Source organism: Stegodyphus dumicola, chromosome 9 (genome assembly GCF_044657685.1).
Source record: "Stegodyphus dumicola isolate Sdum_Otavi_A_Nest chromosome 9, ASM4465768v1".
In the NCBI taxonomy this organism is placed as follows: Eukaryota; Metazoa; Arthropoda; class Arachnida; order Araneae; family Eresidae; genus Stegodyphus; species Stegodyphus dumicola.
In genome coordinates this window covers 46,496,606-46,523,562 of record NC_140776.1, presented here as the reverse complement: position 1 = coordinate 46,523,562, position 26,957 = coordinate 46,496,606, and the positions used below count along the sequence as shown (strand labels likewise).

The 26,957-nt window shown below is 31.5% G+C and overlaps 2 protein-coding genes across 6 annotated transcripts in view; one reads left to right on the top strand and one right to left on the bottom strand.

Annotated features, from left to right (window-relative positions):
• Positions 1-25,809, bottom strand: part of LOC118189744 (E3 ubiquitin-protein ligase RNF126-like) — a 59,216-nt gene extending 33,407 nt beyond the window's left edge. The window contains exons 1-3 of the mRNA XM_035360405.2: positions 25,654-25,809; positions 17,364-17,431; positions 3,843-3,888 (exon numbers count right to left, since the gene is read on the bottom strand). Of these exons, the coding sequence (XP_035216296.1) occupies positions 3,843-3,888; positions 17,364-17,431; positions 25,654-25,767 (228 nt within the window). The 5' untranslated portion in view covers positions 25,768-25,809. The remainder of the gene's footprint in view (positions 1-3,842; positions 3,889-17,363; positions 17,432-25,653) is intronic.
• A 364-nt stretch (positions 25,810-26,173) lies between these two features.
• LOC118189745 (BLOC-1-related complex subunit 8) overlaps positions 26,174-26,957 on the top strand; it is a 108,811-nt gene continuing 108,027 nt past the window's right edge. Inside the window, exon 1 of one of the 5 annotated variants that reach the window (XM_085823408.1) lies at positions 26,174-26,272. In XM_085823408.1, the coding sequence (XP_085679534.1) occupies positions 26,266-26,272 (7 nt within the window). In that variant the 5' untranslated portion in view covers positions 26,174-26,265. Of the gene's footprint in view, positions 26,273-26,534; positions 26,931-26,957 lie in introns of those variants that run through there. The other 4 variants (XM_035360406.2, XM_085823407.1, XM_035360407.2 and 1 more) reach the window with 4 other exon arrangements.

The following is a 26,957-nucleotide window of genomic DNA, read 5'->3' as shown; positions in this document are numbered from 1 at the left end:
ATTGCAAAGCACACAAGGGCTATCTGCCTAAAGGGAGGGATGCCTTCGTGGAAGACTTTCTAAGGGAAACTGGCTCGTATACACATTACACATGGGGAAAACCACGGAAACGCCCATGCAGCCAGCCCGTTCGCGGGTTTTGAACCTCGAACCGAACTACCAGTGTTCAGCGTCTTTACCGCTCGGCCGCTGGTGGGCTTGGAAGAAAAGGAATCAAGGTAATAAGTTTACAGGGCTAAATTTGTAACACACAGGGGGTTAAGAAATGAATACACAAGTTGTCGTCCTCATATTCAATGAGAAAAGTAACAATACAATATGGCTCAAGCAAGAATGCACTTTTTTATCAATAGTGCAGGATGCAAAGCTTTACTGCCAGTTTAGGTTTCTTTTAAGTCTTTTTTTTTTTTTTTTAAAGTGCAAAAAAGTTATTTTAGATTCAGCTATTAATAGTTAATCCTTTCATAAATACATCACCAACAAGGTTAACTTTATAATAAAATGTTCAATAAGTATTTTCAGTAAGCTGAAACATGCAGTCATAGTCTGATACATCTGTTATTTGGAGAACATACTATTTCATATGCCTAAATCATATCAACTATTGCTTTGGAACAAGTACAGAAATTAACAATATTCTACAAAATTTGCATTCATCAAAAGACATGACTTAAGTTTTTAGATTAATAGTTTTCAATAAGACCGCAAAAATGCACTTTTCTTGTTTTTAAATGTTTCATCAGGCATTATAATTACTGATTTATCTTCCAGTTATTCTTTTAATGCTTCCTTTTTGGAAAGGTCCACATGTCACACTTGAATCTCAAAGTATTTTGAAGGGAAGATTATCTGAAGCAAGCAATTATTTTAATATATGATCATGCACAGTTAGGTGATCTAATTGATGCAGAGACATATTCCCTTTAAAAATATGTTTTCATTGGACCCTCAACATTTTTTTCTTTTCCCCAATTTCAGCATATTTTACAATTGAAAATTAGCAACAAAGCAATTTGGCACTTCATCACGCATGGCACTGAAAGCAGAAGGCCCTAAAACTTAAAAATATGGCAGGACTCTGTCTCATGTCAAAGAAAAGTCATCTGAAATTGAATATCTTTAAATTTTCGTCAGAACTATAACTTCACTGTATTCCTTATTTAATTAAAATAATCTCACAGAAAAGAGGGTTTTATAAATTATTTTCAGGTTTTCTAAAGACATTTTAATTACATAAAATTGGGCAGAGCAACAACCTTTTGTCTGGTATATATTTATCAAAACTCTTATCGATTTCGAGAGCAACAGACGCTGATTCCTCAACATCAGGAGGGGGGGGAATTATTTTTTCTGCCTAAGATGAGAGATCTGCACCTGTTGCCCTTGAAATGGATGTTGTCTTGATTAAAATATATACCAAACAGAAAATTGTTGCTTTGCTTAACTTTATGTTTTACTTTGACATATTTCTCTTCTCTATATTTTAATTAGCTTTTTTGCATAAAAGTGGTTGGAATGAGATGAGCAAGCAATGAATATTTTATAATTTAAACACTGAAAGAAAACTGCTCGTTTCATGAAATATTAGGAAAAAATTCTAAATGTAAGAATGAATGTAATTAATATTTTATCTATAGTCAAGAACTTAATGTATTTGCCTTTCATAGCAAAAAATATTATAACCATTCACTTTTACATCTCCCCATGTGCAAATGAAAAATTACATGAATTAGTAAATATGACTTCATATAAGAAATATACTTAAATCTAATAATAAAAAACCTAAATTTTTAATATTCGTATTTTTAATACCCCCAAAAAGTAATATACATGACTGCAATATTCAAAAAACTTGGGCCATGCAGTGTGTGAAACTATAATTACCAATCGAAGAGAGAAAAAACTAAAATTACCTTTCTTAGCATACTGCACAGAATACTGCATTCAGCTTTGAATGGTATACATAATACGAGAGCTTTGTCTTAAAACCACCTTTTTTTTTAAACTAGAATGTCATATTTTGCTAATTTATAATTTCCTACGTATTAAAAAATACATCAAATTGAGCAATCAAAATATGCTTAAATACAATAAAAAATTCAAGATAGTGGATTCTTAACATCTCCTTCTATTATATCTTCACATACATACTTCTTATTTTCTACTCTCTGGAATACTGGCACATTACCAAAAATCACTTCATTATTATGAGGAATGGGATAAAATACTTCTCTCCATACTAAAAGGCATTACTGTCTTGGAAATTTCAGTGTAGAAAGAGAATTCAGAATTATCAAATAGAACATTTAAAACACAAAAATTTTAGATAAAATATTTCTGTAAATAAAACAAAAATCTTCTACAAAACCTGCAAACAGCCTCTGAACAATTTATGAATCTTCAAACATGATACCTTTGAATGAGAATTATTAATTTGATAACTGCAAAACATTGAGCAATCATAGAGTAATGCTACCATTTAGAGTCAAAAGCAAGCACTAATTACAGCATTTGATGTAAAAAAATTAGCATTTTTTTCAAAGCTAAAAAAAGGATAAATTTACAGTATATTTTATATACCAATGCCTTTCAACTGATCAAGACCATTATTCTTTGGGTTACTTTAAAATTAATACTTCAATTAAAGTACATATAATATCTGAAAAATGCTGCTATTTTTAGCTATGTAAGATCAATGCAGCCACCTACATACAAAGATATACAAATTATGAAATGATTTATCAGAATTATAAAATAAATAAAAAATATAACCTGTGACAGTTTAAATGAAAAATGTTGCATGAAGTGTAAAAAGAATTTTAAAATTTACAACTTTATAACCAATTTGGTACTCTTCTGTTTTCAGAACCGGATTCAGAAATGTACATATAGCTATATGTGTTCATATATGCATGTATGTCCGTGTGTACACACACATACATATGTATATGAAAACATACATACATTTCAGAATTCGGTCTCCTTAACAAAAGAGTACCACCAATTTGAATAGATATTTAATGTCGTAAAATATTCTATTTTAAAAACTCAGAAGCAGCAAAATATACATCATAAGCAGCATAAGAAATTCCTTTTTATGTAATTTTACATTTTCATACCTTTTAAATTATCTGAAGAGCATGCAAGATCAGTTTAATCCAGTCGAGGTTTTTTTTTTTTTTTTTTTTTTGTCACTTGGTATTTATTTGCTCATAATTTAAAATAGTTTGCTTTCCTACATTTTTAACAATATAAATATTATCTTAATGAATGTTTATCAAAACTTAGACTAAATTAGGTATAAATTTACTTAATAAAAGATGTCTTCATTAACAAATCCAAAAAGTAGTGCCACTGAGAGGATTGAGGGAAGAAGGGCATTTATCTTAATAGTCGCTAGAATTCATAGAAAAATAAAACATATTTGCTAAATAATCTGTATTTGTACTTATGCCCAGCACTGCATTACATTTTTTCATTAATATGATGCTCCTTCCCTCCAAAAAACCTCCAATTAAAGCCATATCTTAGATTCACATCCTAACTTCAATTACCTTAAGAAATTTAAAATTATATATATATATATATATATATATATATATATATATCTTAGTAAAATATATACTTATACTTATACTTAGTAAAAAATATACTTATACTATATACTTAGTAAAAAAGACAAAAATACCTGAATAATAATATGGGCTTGATATTAAATAATTTATTATTCAAGTTTTTCAACCTATTATTCACACACATTAATAAAGTAAGAAAAATTTAACATGAATACTACAAATAACTTATGGCACAAAATTCAGTTTAATATATAAAAACATACATACATTTGCAATTTGAGAAAAAGCATTGACATCTTCATCGGATACTTCACTAAAAAGAAAGAAATGACATTTAATACTGTGACTGATGCTTATAGATTTTTATGCAATGCTTTATTTAACCACTTCACAGGCCTACGAAACTCAAATACTTGCTTGTTTATTTCCTTCCCCACCTACAAAATTTTTGCATCTGAAACTGGCGTTGGAAACATTTCTCCTCCCCTTTTTCATCACCTGTCAAGATGTAAAAAATCTCCTATTTATCTCTCTACCCAGGAGAAATATTTCTTTTTGTTCTTTAGTCTCTTATCTGAAAATTAACAGAGACTGTTTTAAATAAGAAATGCACAAGAAAACCCCTAAAAGCACACTTTTAAATGAGTAGTTCCACTGAAATTCGAAATAAAGGAGAGCCAAAAGTGCATTCCTGTTTCTTGTCTTTGTAAGTGAACTTACCCTTGATACAACCTTGCAATGAGAGTGTGACAAATTAAACCATTAATTATCAGTCTTCATTTTCATTGGATTTGGAGAGGGGCATGCAAAACAAGAAGCAACGAATGTCTCTTGGTAAGGATCCAGGCCACATTTAATCCCAATGAGTGTGTGACGTGGCTAATACTTTATGACAATTTTCAAATCATTGAGCCTCTCGGGAGGGTGGGGCAGTGAAGTGGTTAAGAACTTCACAATTTGCCATATATCAAAGTGTATACACATAAAACTTATTAAATTTTTGTAGATATAAAATTCATAAATATATTAAAATTAAAAACTATTTTAGAGTATATACACACACTATTTAAAAGAATGGTATTATCACAACCACCTTAGTACAAGTCACCAAATTCTCAGAATGTGCCAAAACTCTGGCACTCATGCACATAACCATTCTTTGGACAACTCTGTTCAAACCAATCCTTCACTCATGCTGCTATTTTCATATACTCTGTTTCTGTTGTACTCCAAGTTCCAACAGTTTTTATAAACAAACTTGTCATTTTTTTTGTCTTAAATTTAATTTTAAAACATGCATTACTGAAATTTGTCAGGGGAAAAAAAAAAACTTGGTAAAAATTCTGTAAGAATAAATATTTTGCTTCAAAATCTCCTGCACCATGGCCAGTGCCTGACGTTTTTTTCGGAAACAGATCGCCCTTGTACGTGGAGAGCAGAACAGAGAAAAAAAAAAAAAAAAAAAAAAATGCTGGCAGATTTGGAAGAATGTAAGTATTTTACTTTTTAATGCATCTTGTAATATAACTTTTACCTTTTCATGTGAAAAACTACACAAGATGGTCGAGTTAATATGCAAATACTAAAAAATCAACACATCATGACTTTTTATCCATATAGTGCTAATTCTTGATAGGCAGTAGAAATTACTTTTCCCACCAAGCAATATAAAAAAGGGTAAAAATATATTTACGGGGATCCCTTGGCAAAAGTTGGCGATGTTTGGCAGTACATGGACACTGAGTCTGTGCAATTCTTTGACTTGTTATTTTGGCTTTGTGTAGCAGCGATTTTTGATGGTACATGTACACCGAGTTTGTGCAATTCTTTGACTTATTATTTTGGATTTGTGTAGTGGCGATTTTTGCGAAAAATTGCCGCTTCACAAAACCAAAGTAACAAGTCAAAGAATTCCCCAAATTCGCTATCCATGTACACATCAACCTATTTTCACTTAAAAAACATCAGAGAATTGTGTACACTTGGCACTATGCATTCCCTTGACTCTGTCTATGCAAAAATTGATCTATTTTCACTTGAAAAGTCAAAGGAGCAGTAAATTCTACACTAGAGTCAAACAAAAAATATATAATCTCAATAAACTAAATTTTAAGTCAAACAATGATGAAGGAACATAAAACATAAAAAATAAATATAATATGAAATAACATAAAAAGGAAATTTCTCTAAGCACTACATAAAGGAAATATCCTGTTTATGTGAGTATCGTTTGCTTCATTTTATTGATGCAAACAGCATAAATTTCTTTTGTTTTTCTTCCTTTAGTTTTGAACTTTATGTGTGGCAACAAGATAATTAATTGATAGAATTGTGTTTGTGACAGCCATGTAGAATGGCTCACTTATTTTGTATCAATTATTGAGCATATTACTTGCAAAACCAAATTTTAAAGTAGTTTGTATTTATTGTAAAATATGTAAGTGTATGGGTAATGCATTTCATTTTCATTAAGTTTTTGTGTAATGTTTAGTGCAATTTGAAAGCTGTGCACTGCAAATATTTTAATTTTTCAAATGAAAAAAATGCTAGTGAATATTATTTGTTTTATAACCACATAAATATTTCATCACCTAAACGAAACATATTAAGTTTAAGAACATTTATTGTTGGTCCGTCGAGCCGGAGGTTTTTAACAATGACGGTTCACTTGTCGACCATTTGTGAAGCTCAAAGCCACCACTTTTTAGCAGATGCTGCAATTCGTCTATCAATGCAATACCTTCCGAACTATCTTTTACACCAGTTAACATATCATCAACATAAAAATCTCTTAAAACTATATTCTTTGCCTTTTGAAAGTTCAATCCTTCATCAATCGCTAACTGACTCAAAACTTTGGTTGCAAGATATGGAGCAGCTGCAGTTTCATATGTAACTGTTTTCAAACGACAAACTTGTATTTGTTTATACGGGCTATCTCTCCATAATATTCTCTGAAAATCTCTTATCTTTTTCATGAACCTTTATCTGTCTGTACATCATTTTAATATCAGCGGTTATTGCAATGTTATGAAGTCCAAATCTTAGTAAAATACAAATCAAGTCATCTTGCATTTTTGGGCCTATCAATAGCGTATCATTTAAAGAAACACCTGTGGTTGTTGTTTTAGCGCTCGCATCGAAAACAACTCTCAATTTTTTTGTTAAGCTACAGTCCTTCAACACGAAGTGATGTGGGATATAATAGTGTTTATTCTCTAATTCATAATCTGTGTCTGGCACTAATTCTACGTGTTCTAGAGAAAGGTACTCTTTCATAAACTGAATATACTGGTTGTAAATTTCTTTCATAGATAACAGCCTCTTCTCCAAGTATTGAAATCTTCTGTACGCCATTTCACGGGAGTCACCTAAAATATCTCTATTATGTTTGAATGGTAATGCAACTGAATAACGACCTGATGTGTCTCTAAAATGCGAGTTTTTAAAATGTTCTTCACAAAGTTTTTCTTCATTTGTTAAAGGTTGTACATTTGGAGAATTGGAGAGAAAGAATTTACTAAATCATCTGTGTTTGTATTCAAATGATTTACATATACATACTACAAAATTTGTAGATTCAAAATTTGTAGTACCCGAAATTATCCATCCCAACCTCGAATTTAGAGCAAATGGTAGATCAGGACCACATTTGACAATTTCTCCCGTCATTAAATGCAGAAATACATTTACTCCAAATAAAATGTCAACTGGTTGTGACTTGTAAAATAATGGATCAGCTAATTGTAAATCACTGAAGATATCGAAGATGATTGATGGAAAAGATACATAGGGAATGTTATCTGTCACCTTGTCCAGTACAAACGCTGATGTTGATACACGAATATCACTTTTAAAATGAGAAGTGAATACTAAATCGACTTCCCCATTACTTATAGTATTAAATTCTCCTAAACATGATACAGAAATGGAATTATCTTTCACTCGTAATCCTAATTTCTTCACACAATTCCTTGAAATAAATGACCTCTGAGATCCAGTGTCACATAAACATCTACACTTCACAAATTGTTGCTTAGAATTTTGAACTTTTATTAAAGCAGTACACAATAAAACATGACTAGTTTGATTACCTTTTGCATTCGAATCATAATGAAAGGCACAAACTGTGGCTGAAACGTCCTCAGGACTCGTTAATTCATCTCTTTTAGGGATAGATTGCATAAGAGGAGATATACTGTTTAACTGAGTTTTATTCTTCGAATTATTTACAATGTGCAAAATACTGTGATGCTTCTTAGAGCAATGTTGACATGTATTTAAACTCTTGCATTTTTTGAGCAAGTGCATATTAGATAAACAATTAAAACAGTAACGATTAGATTTTACAAATTCTGTCCTTTGCTGAACCGATAAATTTAGAAATTTCGAACATTTGGCTAAACTATGATCTTCTTTACAATAACCACAACCCAAAGTAGCAACCAGAACATTATTCTTATTTTGAAACACAGATTCAGGTACCTTATTACTTGTTGATTTCCTATTTTGAAGTGTTCTTGCATAGTTTTTTAGGAATTAAAGTCGTTAAGTTTTGGAATCTCATTAGATTTTAACCGACGTTCCCACCATAATTTTGTAGAAGGGTCTAATTTTTGCAAAATTTAATATGTCATTAAAGTGTCACCAAAATTATCAATGGTTTGATTCAATACTTCTAAAGAACCAATTACTTCATTAATATTGTCAACTAAATTTAAGATAGCAAATGCTGATTCATTTTGAATAGTTGGTAAGCTTAGAAAACGTTTAATATATGCAAAAATTTGTTCTCTCTTATTTGAATATCTTTCGTCTAACAGATTCCATGCTATTTCAAAATTACAATCCGAAATTTGAATGGTTTGAATAATGCGATATGCTTCACCTTTCAACAAAGCCTTCAAATACTGCAATTTTTTAGCATTAGATAAATTTGTATTATTTCTTACACAAGCACTGAAAAGATCTTTAAAAGCTATCCATTCTGTAATATTACCACCAAAAGTCGGTAATGTTAACTTGGGTAATTTAATATTGTCAAGAACCTGTTCTGAAATTACACTATTAGAATTATTTTTACTATTTTGATTTTTTAATATTTTTTCACCTTTAAATTTCTACAAATAAATTTTATCTGTGTACTCCTGAACATTATCTATTTCATTTTCTAATTCTTTAGTATCTGTAATTAAACTTTCGATTTCAGAATCAAGCTTCTTTAACTCAATTTCTTTTTGTGTCAATAATTCGACATATTCCTCTAGTTCTATTAAATTAATTTCATCTGCAGTTAAAATAGTTTCAATTTTCTTTACATAATTAGAAACACTCCTGCGTAAGACCGCTCTTTTTGTTTAAAAAGTTATAAGTTCACTCATAATTGATCAATTCAAAAACAGAAATTGTTCTTAAATCACTTAACACTATTATTAAAATGAAATCGAATTCTGTGCTGTATTACAACATTGTTCTTAAAATTTAACAACAAATTAAACGAATTTTTGTTCAAAATCCACTTACCTCACAAAGTGGATAATTTTCACCAACCATATGCATATTTGCGTTGTTAGAATACACTTAGAACAGTCACTATCTTCACTAGCTCTCCGGCTAGACTTTTGACCAACAATAAATACTTTTTTTCAAATTTTGAATCTACAAATTTTGTAGTACCCGAAATTATCCATCCCAACCTCGAATTTAGAGCAAATGGTAGATCAGGACCACGTTTGACAATTTCTCCCGTGATTAAATGCAGAAATACATTTACTCCAAATAAAATGTCAACTGGTTGTGACTTGTAAAATAATGGATTAGCTAATTGTAAATCACTGAAGATATTACATATGCTTATTTGTGTGTTTTGTAATCAAGGCAGTACATCTTGAAGTGGTAGAAGATTTGTCAACAAAAAACATTTTCTGATTTCTTTGTCTGCACCTTTAAAGTTAGTACCGCAGTCACTATAAATCTCAAATGGTTTCCCTCTTCTTGCAATAAATCGTTTGAATGCACTTAAAAATGCCTTTGTTGACAAATCTTCTACCACTTCAAGATGTACTGCCTTGATTACAAAACACACAAATAAGCATACGTAATATTTAAATGATTTTTGTCCACGTCCTGCACGATGTTTAATCATGAACGGTCCAGAAAAATCTATTCCAGTTCGATGACATGGTTGCGATTGTGTTACTCTAGATTCTGGTGGATCAGCCATTATTTGACTTGCAGTTTTAGCTCTAAGTTTGCAACACGTGATACAAGATCTTACTACTTTCCAGATAACAGATCTGGCTGCTATGATCCAAAATTGTTGTCTAATTAAAGATAGAAGAAGTTCCGGTGCTGCATGCAGATATTTGACATGAAAGTGTCTAATTATGATTTCTGTCAGATTGTGTTTTGAAGGTAATAAGATTGGATGTTTTTCATTTTCTGATAGTTGTGCATTTTTCAGTCTTCCTCCTACACGTAACACTTTGTTGTCATCTGAAATTGGACACAAGCTAAGGAAGTTGCTGTTTGTAGGGATTGGAATGGCATCCGGACAATGATGAATTCAAATGTAATGTCGGTGTAATAGAGTATCAAAGTGTTCCGACTAAAAGACTATTTGATCCATAAGTTAAGTGGATAAGCACATCTAGAAAGAAATACGTCTTTTTTATCTAGTAATGAGCTATCCATATCCACTTAACTTATTTAGAAATTTCAGTGTCTTCAGTCAAACAAAATTCCTTAACAGCATCCAAAAAATTTCCTAAAATTATCTGAACTAGAATCTATAGTGGAGATGCCACATAAATTCACAAAAATATTCTCCATAGTGGCAGTATCCTCCGACATTTGACCACACGCATTTCCTTCATACAAACAGGACACTTATAACGGTTACTAAGTAAACCTTTCATTTACACACCAGTCAATTAATGCTTTTTTCCCTTTCATTCCAAATCGTACAGAAATTTCAAATTAATCTTATCTCATTCAGCCATTTTACCATGTAAACGACAAAATAACCATCGTAGTTCCTAACCAACATCCAACACACAAACAAGCCCATACAAATCTTTTCCCATGATGCAAATTCACCACAATCACGCAACCAAATACGTCATAATAGGGTTTCCATAACATTCAACTATTCAACCATAAATGAAACAATAACTTAACAATAAGGGGCACCCTTAAATATACTCTACTAAAAAAAAAAAAAAAAAAAAAAAAAAAAAAAAAAAAAAAAAAAAATTTACAATTACTTTTATACTAAAGCAGACATAATGTTTTGGCTCCAAAACTGATTCATCTTTTTAAGTACTACAAAATTAATAGAAAATACTTCCTTTGCTAATAAATATTTGAGATGAAACATTTATTATATTTGTTAAATAATTTCATTTATAATTCAGAACAAGGCTGAATTTTAAGATTTCAAAATACTGCAACATTTCTAAAATAACTGTACAGCATAAAAAGCACTTTTTTAACCTATGAATTCCCACTAAATATTATATGAAAGTATATAGCTGATATCAAAACCAAATTACAATTCCCTGCACCACTATTCTGAATAGTACTTTCAGGAATTTCGCTCACATCACCATCTTCAGTCAGTAGCCAGTGACAAACACCAAGCTCCAGTCCTTTCGTACTTGCTATGCCAGAAAGTGCCTGGTCATTCTCTATTTTGCTTCTGACTGTCTTATTTATGTATATCAAGCAATGTTTTTAAATAAATCTTGGAGTAAAATGCTCCACACTGAAGTCCACCTGTTCAAATTGGTTTTAGCAGATATATTTTAGGACTGGCTGCATCTGCAACCTTTATTCACTCACAAAGGTTTAACTGTCTAGCAAAGGACTGAGCTGAGTTTCAGAAACTTTCCTCTCACTTCCTACTACTCAGCATTATTATTATTAAGTTTTAGATGTTCATATGAGCAGAAATTAACTGTGCTTCATACATTCTGCTTGATTACTCAGAAATATCAAATACTTAGGGTTGCCACCTCTCCCAGAATTGAGCCCTCAAAATTAAAATCTCCCAGCTCCCGAAAAGAATTTTTAAAAAATATTACTCTCCCGGAATATCAAGTTTCCTGTAAATAACGATACAATGCGCACGGACAATGGTTGACAGAATCGAAAATAACACAACTGCGCACAACAGCCAAAAAATGTCTATACATATTTTCTTTGCAGCAGCAATCTACAAAGAGTAGTGAGTATGCGCCTTGCTGATGAGTAGTGGAGCCGACGTGTAGCGTGCATGCCCCCTCAACCCTCTCATTTGCAATCCATTCTTTCATTTAGTCTGCAGTTAGCTAGCTATCTATGAACAAGTGCATATTTTGAAATTATTTAAATGCTTTCATAATAATGCCTAGTGACAAAAAACGATTCTGATTCAGCAAGTGAACATGTGCCACAAAAAAAGACAAAGTATTTGGCGTCGTTTCAAGACAAGTGGTTAAATCAATTTAATTGGCTTATGAAGAAAGACAACTTTAAAGGAGAATGTAAATTATGTCGTAAAACGATTAATATTAAGTACGAGGGTGTTAGAGCTATAACTGTACATTCCCAAAGCCAGAAACAGTTAATATTGAATAGGGATTCTTCGCAATCGGTTTCGAACTCTTTCCTGAAGAAATCTTCAAACGAAGAGGACAATATATCAGCAATTGAAATTACTTCAATCTATCATGGGATTAAGCCTCATAATAGTTTTAATAGCCAAGATTGCACAAGCAAATTGTTATAGCACCCTATTTCCAGATTCTTCTTTGGCAAAAAAGATTTCTTGTGGTAGAACAAAATGTACAAGTATTTGCGAGAGTGTGCTTGCTCCTGCAGCTCAAGAAATACTTTTAAACGAGATTAAAGAAGCAGAGTTTTTTGAGTCGAAACAGATGTGTCGAATAAAGGCAATGTTAAAATGTTTCCAGTAGTCATGCAATATTTTCATAAGGAAAGTGGGATAAAACATGGACTGCTTGATTTTTACCGCGATGCCCAAGAAAAAAGTGGCGAGATTAAAAACCAGATTTTTTGAGTTCTCATAGAAAATAATTCAGATATAACGAATGTAACTTTGGTTGGTTGATTTTTTAATGGCACAAAACCTTGAGGGTTATTATGTGCCAGACAAATGGTGAAAAAAATTCAAGATGCAAAACACACTGTATCAAGTTAATTAATGAAATGGACCTGAGATGCAGATGAAAGCATGGAGAAATGACTTGAAATGTCCAGGCACTCTAGCAACAGAAAGATCAGGATAAAAGGGAAATAGCATCAAATCATATTGTAAAAAGGGATGTCTTTTAAAAAACTTATTGAGGTTGATGTAGGGGTTCCTTCCAATGAGATGAAGGCATGGAGAAATGACCGAGAAATGCTCTAGCAACAGGTAGAGCAGGATAAAATGTAGTTCAAATCATATGGTAAAAGGAGATGTCTTTTAAAAATCTTATGAGGTTGATGTGAGGGTTTCTTCCAATGAGATCTGTTAAGATAAGATTCGTAGAATTAAAATAAAATTCATGCTTCTGACTAAAAGCAGGACAGCAGGTTATAATGTGACTGACTGAAACGAGAACATTGCAAGTGCCACAAATAGGCTCATTATCTGCTTTCAAGAGATACCGATGTGTCAGTCTACAATGACCAATTCATAGGCGAGTCAGTAGTACATCCTCCTTCCAATTCCCTCTCGACTCCCAGTACTCCAAATTGGGTTTTATCTGCCTTAATTTGTTCAGAGTTTGGCATTCCCAGAATTCTTGTCACCAGGAGAAGATCTTTGCTCTGATGTAATTCCGTATATCTGTAAAAGGCACATCATTTTCTGAGGTAATATCAGCAGATTTTGCTGCGATATCGGCGAGTTCATTGCCTTTGATGCCAGCATGTCCAGACACCCAGCAGTACGCAATATAATAACCTGCGTTTCTCAAATTTCTAGGACCAAAAGGTGGCTGGTATTTGTATTTATTGATTCAAGAGCACTCAGAGAGTCAGAGTAGATAATGAACTTTCTGCTATTTTGCCTAGAGATAAAGATTAAGGAATTCAAAATGGCAAAAGTTTCCGCAATAAAGAAAGATGCAGCTTTATGAAGTTTACTACTCCTTATTTCTTTATCAAAAACAAAAGCTGCCTAGACATTATCATGATTCTTTGAGCCATCAGTAAAAATTGCTTTGTAGTTAGAATAACTGCTTCTATGCTCTAGGAAAATTTGTTGATATTGGATATCATTGGTACTGCTCTTCTTTAGTTCTCCAAAAATGTTAAGGAGGTGAATGCTCACTTCTTGCCAGGGAGCAATACCGAAAAGGTCAAAGTTTTTGGGATGCAGATCATTTAGGTTGAATTCTTCAATCAGTAAGTTAATGCGAAGATCAAAATGCGCATGCGTGAACGTATTATGCGTTGACGCATGCGATGAAAGTTTGTAGCTTTGAGGTCCGGATTATGGGTGTCCAGATTAACGACTTTTGACTGTATATGGAAAAATATCCAAACAATCTTAGATTTTATTTAACAACACATAATTAAAATTAAAAAATATTAAAACTGTCTTTCATAAAAATTCAACGTGCAAGCAACAAAAATGAAGCAATATTTCAAAAAAGAGACTGTGTATGATATTCTTTGAAACATGGGTGTATGCAAAGTCCAACGTTGCATATGTCACAGGAATAGAATATCTGCTGCTATTTTACTCAGCAAATTTGACTCATTTAGCATTTGTGTCCGTTGTTCTACAGAAGTCTCTAATGATAGAACATCTACTCCACTATAACAGGATAAAAAAATAAAATAAAAACAAGAAAAAGTAATAAATTGAAAAGTATTCCGGACCATTGAGAACATGTTCATTTGTTTATATAAAATGACGCAGTAAGAGCCATTACATTACTCAACACTAACGAATTAGCATTTGTGTATAGTCTACATTCAGATACTGCTTTCGTTTGCCACTAAAGAAAAATACATTTCATTCCCTGACCATACAAAATATTCATCTCAATGCCGGAAAAATCTGAAAGTAATAATAAAAGAAAAAAAAAGAAAAATCTACGAGTAATAAAAAAATTCTCCAATGACAGAATGACAGAACATCTATCCCACTATATTGCAAAAATAAAAAGTACCTCAATGCAGCGAGAACAAGTGCATTTGTTTATATCAAATGACACAGTTAAAGAGACATTGCATTGCTCAACACTCACCCACGAATCCCACTCTCATTCCGAAACAAAATACCAAAAATAAAAAACATTGCGTAGGAATGAAGGTAAGCATACATAACTTTCGATATATTTCACCATGACAGACATACAGCTACATCTAGCGGCAATAAAAAATACTAATTAAATGTTCTATCTAAAAAGTCAAATGTGGTACGCCCGACCATAGAGTGAATTTAATGGCGGAAATTCAAATACTACACACCTGGCCGTGAAGTACTGTTTGCTGCTGCTGCATTATATGACATGCCTGTACTGAACGGGTTAATCTTACTGGAAGAGAGGGCCTCATCTCCTGTTTCCTCCTCCCCTAACGAAGTAAAGTTCTTTAAGTTCGTCCTTTATAAGTTCTCAATGCTCCTAACTCAACCAGATCAGCACCATCCACATACAGATCTATGCTTTTCCCCAGAGTTGCAATTTCTTTGATTAGCTGCACTGTATTATCCAGAGGTTGAGGATAAAAAGCTAAGTCAGGAATACTCAGAGGCCACAGATTTTCCATACTGAATTTACGATCCTCACTGAGACTTTTTCCCAAGCTTGAAATAACTTCCTGGTTCATAGGTTAAAGAATTGGAGTGGTGTTGGGAGGAAGAAACTTTACTTTTATGAACTGAAATTCCTCCAGCAAATTATCAAGCCCTGAAGGATGTGCAGGAGCATTATCAAGGACAAGCAAAGTCCTGAGTGGCAACTTAATTTTGTAAAGGTATTTCTTCACTGTGGGACCAAAAACTTCATTTACCCACTCGATAAAAAATTGCCATATTACCCAGGCTTTGCTGTTGGTCCGCCACATCACATTCAGTTGGTTTTTCTGCATCTAACTTTTCTTCAAAGCTTTTGGATTTTCTGAACGGTACACAATCAACAGCTTGATTTTACAAGCTCCATTTAAGTTGAAGCAAAACACAAGAGGGTACACCTATCTTTCATTGGCTTGGGACGAGGCAAAGATTTCTTCTCTTGCGTGACGTAGGTCCTCTCAGGCATTTTCTTCCAAAAAAGAACTGTCTCATCATAATTAAACACTTGCTGGAGAAGAAATCCCTCACTAGTAATAAATTGTAGAAACTCTGGTTGAAATTTATCAACACCAGCTGTATCAGAGCTTGCAGCATCGCAATGTTGCACAACACTGTAAACAATGGTTTTCTTTTTTAAATGTTTTAAACCATCTATGGTTTGTCTTAAATGCTATCTCATCTTCAGTCGAAGTACCTGGTGTTTCTCGGAGAAGGTCCATTTCTCGGATTCTTAGCCTTAGCACAAATGATAGTTTTCGACACAATAATCTTTTAACTGCTTCTCGTTATTCCACACTAACAAAAGCTTCTCAAGAACTTCTAGGAATTTTGCACGGTGCTTGGAAGTTAACTACTCCTTTGGCCACATTAAGTTTCTAATTTCTTCCTTTCTCTTCAAAATAGTGCAGATCGTCGAATGGCCATCAAGCCTTCGCTAATTCCTTCACTCTTACACCACACTTATGTTTATCTTTGATTTCTTTCTTACTTTTAACTGTCATGGCTTCCTTCTTTTTGTTTGCAACATTATCTGAGACAACAGTCTTCTTTGGAGGCATCGTAAAATAATTATTTTCACGCTAAATGTAAAAAACAATTAACTCACAAGCACGTAAATCAGAATTTTCCGCTCATACTTTCCTCGTATCTCAATGTTCCACTGTATAAATATTCTCAGACTGAAGTCCATAACAGTTTTTTTAAAAATGAAAATAATCAATGTGTATATGAACAAAGTCAAGGCAGTGTGTAGTGGCGAGTTTGTGTAATTCTCTGATTCTTTTTTAAGTCAAAATAGATTGATGTGTACATGGTCACTGAGTTTGTGAAAGTTTGAAAATTCTTTGACACCTTATTTTGGTTTTGTGTAGGAGCCTTCTTGAAATTGTGCCTTCCTGGCACTGATCTTGATATAAAAAAAGAATCGCCAAAAAACAGGGGCACCCAATTGTAACCTTTTACCCACACATATATATGCTCAAAATTTTGTAAGTATTGTAAACTTCCATTACAGAAGTTTATGTTTGCAACCATTTCTGACAAATATACTTTTGTAATTGAAATATATAATCCTGTTGATCAATGGTTCATAGATATTACAATAATTATCCAATAATTTTCTTTAAGAGAAATTCACAATAACATGTTAGGCTTTTATGGAAGAAACCAAATTTTAAAGAGTTTAAAACAAGGGAGAAAAAATAATAAAAAAATATGAACAACTTTTGTTTGGAAATTTTGAATAAAACTATCAGTTTCAAGAGTGATCATATACAGGTCTCTCTTCTGCAGCAGCAGTTAAAAAAAAAAAAAAAAAAAAAAAAAAAAACATGTTCTCAAAATCCAATGAGTTTTATTCAAAATCTATGCCAAACTAAAGTTGTTTTATTGCATAATTTAAAATCTGGCATTAGTTGTTTCTCTTCCATTTCATTAAGAAAAGATTTTTTAACTAAAAAGAAGCCTTTTTTAACAATTTTTTCTTTAAAGCATACTCATGTTCTGGAGGTCCTTGTGCTAATTCCTCAATGAAACCAGACTGGCAACGGGGACATGTATAATCCTAAAAAGATAAGAAAATATATATAAAAGTTAAATAAGCCTAACTGAAAAACAATATATTTAAAAAAGTCTAGATACTTTAAGAGAACCTAAAATTACAAACTACTATTCACGAAAAGTTGAATTTTTTAAGCCTTTTTTTATTTATCTTTAAAAAGCAACAAATTGGTTCAATAATCATTAATGAAAGATGATATAATATTTATTTATTTCTAACAGTGGAAAACAGCAATTAGATTTGTATACAAATACATGCCTGCATACAATGTGAACAGTTTACAGGTATGCTCCATTTTATCAAAGATCCAGAAATAATTTTGTTTTTTTTTGGAGCATGGGGAGTAACTAAATCCTAGACTAAACCTTTTTGGGAAATATAAATATTGCTGCTTCCACAAAGAAAAGTAAAAAATAAAGTAATGATAAGTTTTCTTTCAGGCGATTACGGAACATTGCAGTTTTTGCAAGATTTCTTCATTTCTGTAGAAACTGTAGAGTACAGGAAAGAAAATGAATCAGTCTCAGCACCAATTGTACAATCTTTCTTTTAAAACATTTACAACAACAGAATGAATACAGTAATTTTGACTTCCAATATTCGGTCAGGCAAACTTTGAAATTATAACGATCTCAAGAATACAAATCGTAGTAAAATAGTATTAGTTGATGAATGTCTACTCTCTCCTACCATGTTATCTTCTCTCTTTCCTCCTTCTCTCTTTTTATCTTTTATGTCTTTATATCAAATTTCTCATGGGTCAATGCACAATCACCTTTATAGTTCCAGTAAACTCAGTCTTTTTCCCATGTAGTAAATAGGATTGTAGATATATCTCCATTAGCATTACACACTGGGTTGTCTATAAATTACTTCCAGTTTCTTCATTATAATAACATTTGGCATTTCTCAAGCAATTTTATGATTTTACTTTCAAAGAACTGATATATTTCTGCTAAAACATTTTCAAAGTGATATTTAATACTGTTATCCGAAATACAGGTTTTTCCTGACAAGCCAAAACAAATTAATTGCATTGTGGTGTGGATACAACAATGCATCCCAGCTAAATTGCAGTAATTCATAATAAATGGCACACAACATGAAGCCCACAAACAGTACACTTCTGTTTTGGTGACTTAAAATTCGCCAAACTATTGTTCATGCCAAGCCTGCCAAAAATAATTACGGTAGCCCTAACATAAGAAAGAAGACATAATAATTAACAACTCAGATTATTATTTTAATCTAGATGAAATGTTAATTTCATATAACACATTTTATATTACTACAATTTATATAAAAAAAGGCTAAACATAACCGAATGGATGCCTAATAGTAAATAACTATTTCAGATTATTATTTTAATTTAAATGAAAGGTTAATTTAACATATAATTTTTTATTACTTTATGAAGAAAAATGCTAAGCATACCTGAAATTAAACAGTAGGCATAAAATTTTTTGTCTTTCAACATAGAGAAAATTTCTTTTTTTTTTTTTTTTTTTTTTTTGCAAACGTTTGTACATAAACTCGGACAAATAATAATTGAAATGCTTTCGAGCAGTGCTCCGATTGCGTTATTACGCCATTTAGCACTGCACACTGCCACCCTACCGTTTGTGTACGACACCCACTTTTGAGCTATAATTTATTTTATGATGTTCAATAAGGTTTTTGCCAATCGATCTGAAACAGCAACTAAGAAACATTCATTTGATTCTCTGTATAATCTGCCAAAAACCCATAATAGTGGCAGAAGGACACGCCTAATATTATTCCTTCTTTTACTAAAGGCTTTCGTCAGCTTCAATAATTTTGCCACAAGGCTAAGCAATTAAAGCTATGGCACACAGGTCCCGCATGTAACTGTTAGAGTCTACGACTGTATTGTGGTTCATCTTCAGTTGGAGTTCATAAAGTTCAATACATGACACCAATTTTTGACGCCAAAAATAGATGAACCTATTGGCTGTAAGGAAGGGGATTTTTGATCCTTGAAACCAATTTTGACTTCTCTATACTTTCTTCTCATTACAGGTTTCTTTCCTGCACCACCATTTCACTACTGAATTACCGCTAAAGCATAATTTCATCTTGTGGCTTTTCAAACATAATTTTCTATCATGAATGATGACTTTTTTATTTTGAAAAAATTCTGTTCCAGACTTTTCATCATTGAGCAATTCCCAAATTGTTAAATCTATAACATTATCAAAAAAGAATAAAAAATTAAACTACTATTTTAATGGCGACTTACAAATACAGAACTAAACTTAGGAACTTTGAAATCAGTGCATTTGTAAAATATGGTGCAAGGTTAGTTGGGCGCGTTCATAGATTTAGTGCTTTTGTGCATACATTTTCGCTTTAAATTTTTACACTCCCCAAATCAGAATTGTACCCCACAATCTTGAATCACCAGGATTACAAATCAATAACTTATTATCTAGTTAGATTCTATGCACAGATTAAAGAATTAAAAACACAAAATGGCTATTTGTAAGAGGATAAAACATTTACAATGGTCATCAAAATTAAAGGATAGTGAGAAAAATATGCTCACTCAGTTAATGTTACAACCAATGCCCAATGCAATAATTATTTATGTTAATTAAATACAGAAGAACACAAAATTGCACTTCCATGCATATTACCATCGAAAATATATAAATTCGGTGACTAACAATTGGATGTGCAATGGACGCATATTGGGATTCCAATTTGCAGTGTTGTTTAAAGTGAACGCGGTTTCTGAGAGTGATCAGTATTCAGTAGTTATAGCTCAAGAGCATCATTTAAATTAAGGTAAAAAATGATAAAATACAGGTAGAATCAAGAAATGTCAAATATGAAAAAAAAAAAAAAAAAAAAAAAAAAAAAAAAAAAAAGGTTGCCCTTCATTAGTGTCATATGCTTATGTTGCCTTAGGCAATATGTTACTATTGACCAAATACCTGTTAAGTGAAAGCTAAGCTACTACAGTCAAAAGTCGTTAATCCGGACTCGTCGGGACTTCAGCGATTCCGGATTATCGATTTTTCCAGTATAAATCTGGAATCATCAGTATAAATTTGGTAAGATGGCATGCAGAAATTATAAAATTAATTAAAAATATGAAACTGTAATTTATGAAATAAAGAACAATTATGATCTAAAGGATATGAAAATTTACAAAAAAAAAAAAAAAAAAAAAAAAAAAAAAAAAAGCTTAATATTTATTTGTTTACTTTATTAAACATTTCTTTCAATGTAAGTTGTTTAAGTTGCTTCATTTTTTATGTGATAACACATTCTCTTTAATTCTATAAACAGACATAATTTCTTGTTCAGTTACAAAGTTCCACTGTTCGAGTCAATTGCTGTGTTGAGAATACCGACTAATTTGTCAATCAAAATTTTTTCATTTTCAATAACCTCCGTCACTTTCTTTGCTATTGGACGCGAATTATAATGACGAGGAATTTGATTTAAATCATATCAAAGACGGAGTACATAGAGATGAAATACTACATTTCAAAGTTTAGATAAACAAAGGATATGCCTTTATCCATTTTTTTTCAGAAATTCCACTTTTTGTTTAATGGACTTCGAAACATACTTTCGCTTTGTAGATCCTTTACATATTAGTAAATATATATCGGAAATTCTATTTGACATAATCGAAAGTTCAAGCTTACTTTTATAAAATTGCTCTAACATTCTGCAAAAAAAAAAAAAAAAAAAAAAATAAGCCAAATCCAATTCGAAGATCAAGGAACAACGCAATCTGCAACATTAACTGAATTAGATAATTTTAGCTTAGCTTATACCGTCCGTTATACATTAAACGCACATTCGTAAACGTATTTTACGCACATGCATATTCGCAGCCGTAAAGGTCTTACGTGCATGCATCGCGCAGAAAGTTTGTAGCTTTGAAGTCCGGATTATAGATCATTCCGGATTATGGGTGTCCAAATTAACGACTTTTGACTGTATTTGATGTCTTTGAATTGAACAGCGCCCTCTAAAAATATAACCAACTTATTTGCTTCTCCACTGGCTTTTTAAAAGTTATTTACTTGAAACTCTTCATTAATACCAAGTATTGCATTTATAAGTTTAACAAGGAGGTATTTAAATGCTGTAGTTTCTTTGTACAAATTAAATCTCATTAAAACAGGTGGGGTCCTTTTAAAAATTTTATGCTTTAAGCCATATATTATATTCTTAAGTTAATATTAAAGCAGTTAAGTTGAAAATATTAAAGCAGTTAAGTTATTTAACTGCTTTAATATTTTCAAATCTTGCCTCTCATCTGTTTTTAGAGTCAAATGCACATGAATAGTCAAAAGTTTTTAGTATTTCATACAAATAGAAAACACAATTGTAGAGTCATTAGGTTATTTTGAAGCTGGAAGACATGAAAAATGTGCAATACCCTCGCTGGGACTCGCACGTTCACTTCTCAAATGCACGCCGAGTGTGCTAACTATTACACCCCGAAGGCATGCCGGAAAGATGGAGAAAATAAATTATAAAGTAAACAATCTTTACCCTATACCCAAACCATTTAGTGCAATGGTTGAAGATGCATACTAACAACGAAATGCGAACAGAACAAGGTATGTAATGAATTCTTAGTTTACTTTATAACTACTTATATATACTTCCCACTTTTATAATTTCTGGTGTTGTTTTCATGATGTAAGACTATCAACAGCAGTCTGAAAGGGATATTTCTATGTGAGTTAATTATATGGAGAAATAATTCAGTGATACACTTTTCAATATATATGGTATATCCAATTTAATGAAACTGAAAAAAATATTCTTAAATGGCAGATGATGTAGAAATGCACATCTATCTCTCTTAAAATCACACTCAGTTGTCCTTTCTTACTATCGGGTTGATGTGCAATCTAAAGATACTGAATAATATTTATTCCTATTTCCATTTCATTACAATATTTTTCATAATAGATTAAAAAAAAAATTAAATTTAAATTTCATTCCTTGCAGCAATGGCACAAAGAATATTTAATTAAATTTGTATTTAAATTAAATTTATTTAATTAAATTCAATTTATTCTTATGAAACAATTTTTCATAATAGAGATATTTTCATTAGGTATCACTGATATTAATTCATGTTGAAAATCCTTCTTACAGAATATAACTAGTCTTCCTGGTTTCGTTACTCGTTGAAAATGTTCGCTCAACAAACGTCGTGTTTGACCATTGATTTAACTGTTATTTTTGTGCATATGTCCGAATTTGAAGTTAGTTCTACTACTTTTCTCACTTGTTTCTACATTTACATTTTCATTGGAAAAATAGATTCTCCTAATAACTCGAGCTATATTTACAAGTTCTATGATGCCGTCCTCTCTGTTTTCTCTTTGTTCTTTAATAGAGAATTATTTTTGAAACTATATCATTATAGTTTTTTGCTTTCTTATGTTGTTTATTCATATTCCCTCTGTCACTTTTTGTTTTTTTTAAATTTTACTTGAAACTACAATTTTGTCAGGATGACAAGATGTCTTCAGCAAATCTATTGACTGATACATGGACATAATCTACATTCAACAATGACACTACGCAGACCAAAAACAACATATACTAGAAATTCACGAAAAATAAATATATCTTACATATCCATATTTTGCAATTTTAAGCTCTCCAAATATGCCGGAAACAAAAAATATATGTTTGGTCCTATCCGGAATCCAGTTTATATGCTTGGATGAAAATACATCTGTCCCCAAATGCACTTCGAGCACTAATAAATTTATGTAATTTGTCTACAAGAAATACTTCTATGTTTGCAGACAATATAACTTGAAAACATTAGATATTCAAGAAGCCATATTATATGCATAAGAATATAATTCAATCGCTTCTAGTAAACAGCATTATAGAAATTATGCAATGAAATATAAATAACGAGGAAAAAGCAACTGAACATATTCAAAGCTTATGAATAAAATTTGATTTCGAAATTTTTATTTAATAATGTAACAAAGAACACGTTAATCATTCTGCAACCAATAACAAGGGATTTTGTTTTCGGCATACTTGGAGAGCTTAAAATTGCAATAAACCTCAAACCTTCTCACAATCTTACAAAGCTTTGAGCTTTGTATGATTGAGCTTTTACAAAGTTTGTAGCTTTGAGGTCCGGATTATAGATCATTTCGGATTATGGGTGTCTGAATTAACGACTTTTGACTGTACTTGATTACTGAACATTTTTATAATCACTGAAATTAACCAATACTTTTCAGAAAATGGATATAGTTTATGGAGTGCTGTATGTATTGCATTTATATCAGAAATCTATATCAGAAAGATATCTATCTATATCAGAAGTGAAGCATCCACTGAAACATGAAAGGGGGGACAAAAAAAAAGTTACAGCTTCCTAAAGAGATAAAGTCATGATACTAAAGATATCTGCTTTGTTATCAACCACTTATAACCCTCAACACTGCAGAAATAAATCAGATGGATATGGAAGGCAATAAAATAGTGCAATTAAAAGTTGTAATTGATTATAGGATACAATACGTAAGTGTAAAGTCAAAAACTAATTGAGTTTGTTCAACAACTAAATGACTATCTTTTGATAAGACTTAAAAAGAAATACTATCTCTCCCCTATACACACACTTGCTTAATATTTCAGTTTTATTTTATGCCCACTTTGGAGACAGAAAACCACTTTGGAGTAATGATCACATACACATACACACAAATGTTGAACACAACAATGAACAGGATCTCTTAAGACTTACATGGAAGAAAGAAAGCTGCATAGTGTGCTGTACCAAATACAATAATCAAGGGAAAAAAAATGTAAGAAGACACATTATTACTGTGAGCAATGTAATATTGGATTGTGTATGTTTTATGTTGTAACACATTTAATGTTGTATCATTCAAATCATTGAATTTTCTTCTCAACAAAATATACCTTAAATACTTGTTTTCAAATCAAATATACAAATAAATTGTTTTTCATTAAAAAGTGACTATTTTGGACCCTTTCTTTGAGGGCAGAAATGGGAGCATTTCTTGTCATTTTCTTTGGTGCTTGTGACAGAGATGCCAAACACTGGGTTTCTTACATGTAAACAATTTCTAGTAATAAAAGTAGAATGTTAGTCTAGTTATAAATTTACAGAAGGCAGCACATTTATCTCTAGTTACTGTTGTTGGGTCTCGGCATGTGTTTAGAAGCATTAAAAATTAATAGTATCTGAATCCTAACACGACATCTGAAGCTGTTTCATGAATCTGCAGCTGAAATATTGATTGTCCCCCATTTAAATACTTTAAGATTAAACTGTCAAACAAATATTATAGATAAAATATACGACCTTTATCACGCAGAATTAAATTATTTTATTACTCATGAAAAATTCCTATATTGTGTTACTGAATTATGGGTAAAATAATGAAGATAAAAGATTATCATACACATTTTTCAGTGATAACTAACAATATCTTCAACACTGAATACTTTTATAAATGATTTTATTATTGATATTTTACAAACTTAACGTCTACAGCAAATACAGGCCTGTGTTTTTTAAAGGAAAGAAAAATATTGTCCAAGACAAATATCTTCTGACAATTTCCTATAGTCATACCAAATTTAACGTACTCTAGTCAAATATAAATTAGGCAGGAAAAATACTGATATGGTTTCCTAGAAAGAATTCGCTATAAACTATCATTAATGAAGCAATTTATAATAATTAAAATTTTGTAATTGATGGAAAATTTTTCTACTGATGATTTTTAACAATACATTTACAAATAAATGATGCAAAATAAATAAATCAATTAAATGGAAGCATGCAGTTTTAAAATAAAGGAGTTTTAAACGTTAAAAACCTATACATCTACGCGATAAAACTGCCCCAAAACATTGATCGATGTCATAATTTCTAGAAACATCGAACAGGACTACTGTTCCTATCATTCAACATTATTTTACTGAGAAACAGTACCATAATAAACACTCTCACTATTGAAATTTCTACTCTAAACGCAATCACGTAAAAATGCGCAGTTTGTATTAATAACTATATTCTAAATGAATACAACCGTTGCTAAGGTTAACGTTGCTTAAGCCTAATATTGAAAAAAACAATGCCGTAAAACACATATTTTTAAAAGTACACACACAGTGATAAATTGATTGCCCTTAAGTTGCTAAAATCTTTAACTTACAGGTAAAACTGGATTTATTTCTTGAGTGCATCTGTGACAGAAAAATCTAGCAGCCGGACTTTCTACCGCTGCTTCTGCCATATTTCCCTGCTGACCGACGTCACTATTCTCCATAACCACTCACAAGCATTTGCTTCTTTAAAGGATGTCCCGTTCGATGAAATTTTAAATGAACACGTGCCTTGTAGAGACAAATTTTGGATATTTGTTATGTCAAGTCAAAAATTTTGTGTATAATGAGTAATAGACGTCATCAGTCTTGAAATTGACATCACATTGTTAAAATTCCATACGTGGCGTAACAAAATTTGTAAATTCATCTTTCTTTAAAATAAGAGATAAAAGATTTATGCAAGGGAATCAAATAATGAGTCTATTAAAATATCTTTTTCACATCTAAATCTTTAGATTCTTTCTAGGAAATCATATTTCTCATTCAGCATGATAAATTTTCATTCTTTTTTCAATAAGCAATCTTTTTTCAGTTGATAAGGTCCACGATTAAAATTTTATTTAATCATGACCGTTCTGGGATTTTTTTTTTTTTTTTTTCCCCCGTGCGGAATTGTTGACATGGTTGTAATTCGGGGAACTCGCGATCTGTAAAGAATAATGATGGGTACGTGATATGTGTTTTGAAAAATACTTTGCAGAGACTTTATGTATAAAATCTACATTCAAACTAAAGTTTTATGCTTTTTATATATTTCCTATAGAGCAATAAAGCTATATTTTTTAATATTATTTATTTTTTAAACATATAAATTGTGATTGCATAGAGAATGTTCATTATATTTTGACGTCATTTATCATATGTTTGTCGAAATAATACATAATCAATATAAAAATTAAGGAAGCACTTCCGGAGAGAATCCGGTGAATGTAAACATTGCCAAATTTGGCGATAATAGTTAAAATCTGGTAACCCAGCGGATTCAACCTATTCGCTTGTTGCAACCATTCATCTTGCGTCCATTTTGTTTCGTTATCACTGTGGTTCTTCGCATTTGCAGATTTCTATTATTCTTCTTTTATTTATTACTTTTTTTCTTAATTTTTTAACAACGAATAGATAGAAATATTTTCGTAGATCCCGGTTCTCGGTTCGGGATGAAAGGAAGAAAATAAAGCGGGAGGGGTGAATGCTAATTTGTAACACGGCTGTTCACATTGTGTTCTTAATTATTAACAGCTGTATGCACGCAGAACCATGAGGTTCGAAACGCTCAAATAATTCGTTTTCGTACTCCGCAAAAATGTGCGTTTTAAATAATTAAGTAATGCTTTTATTTTTATTATTGTTT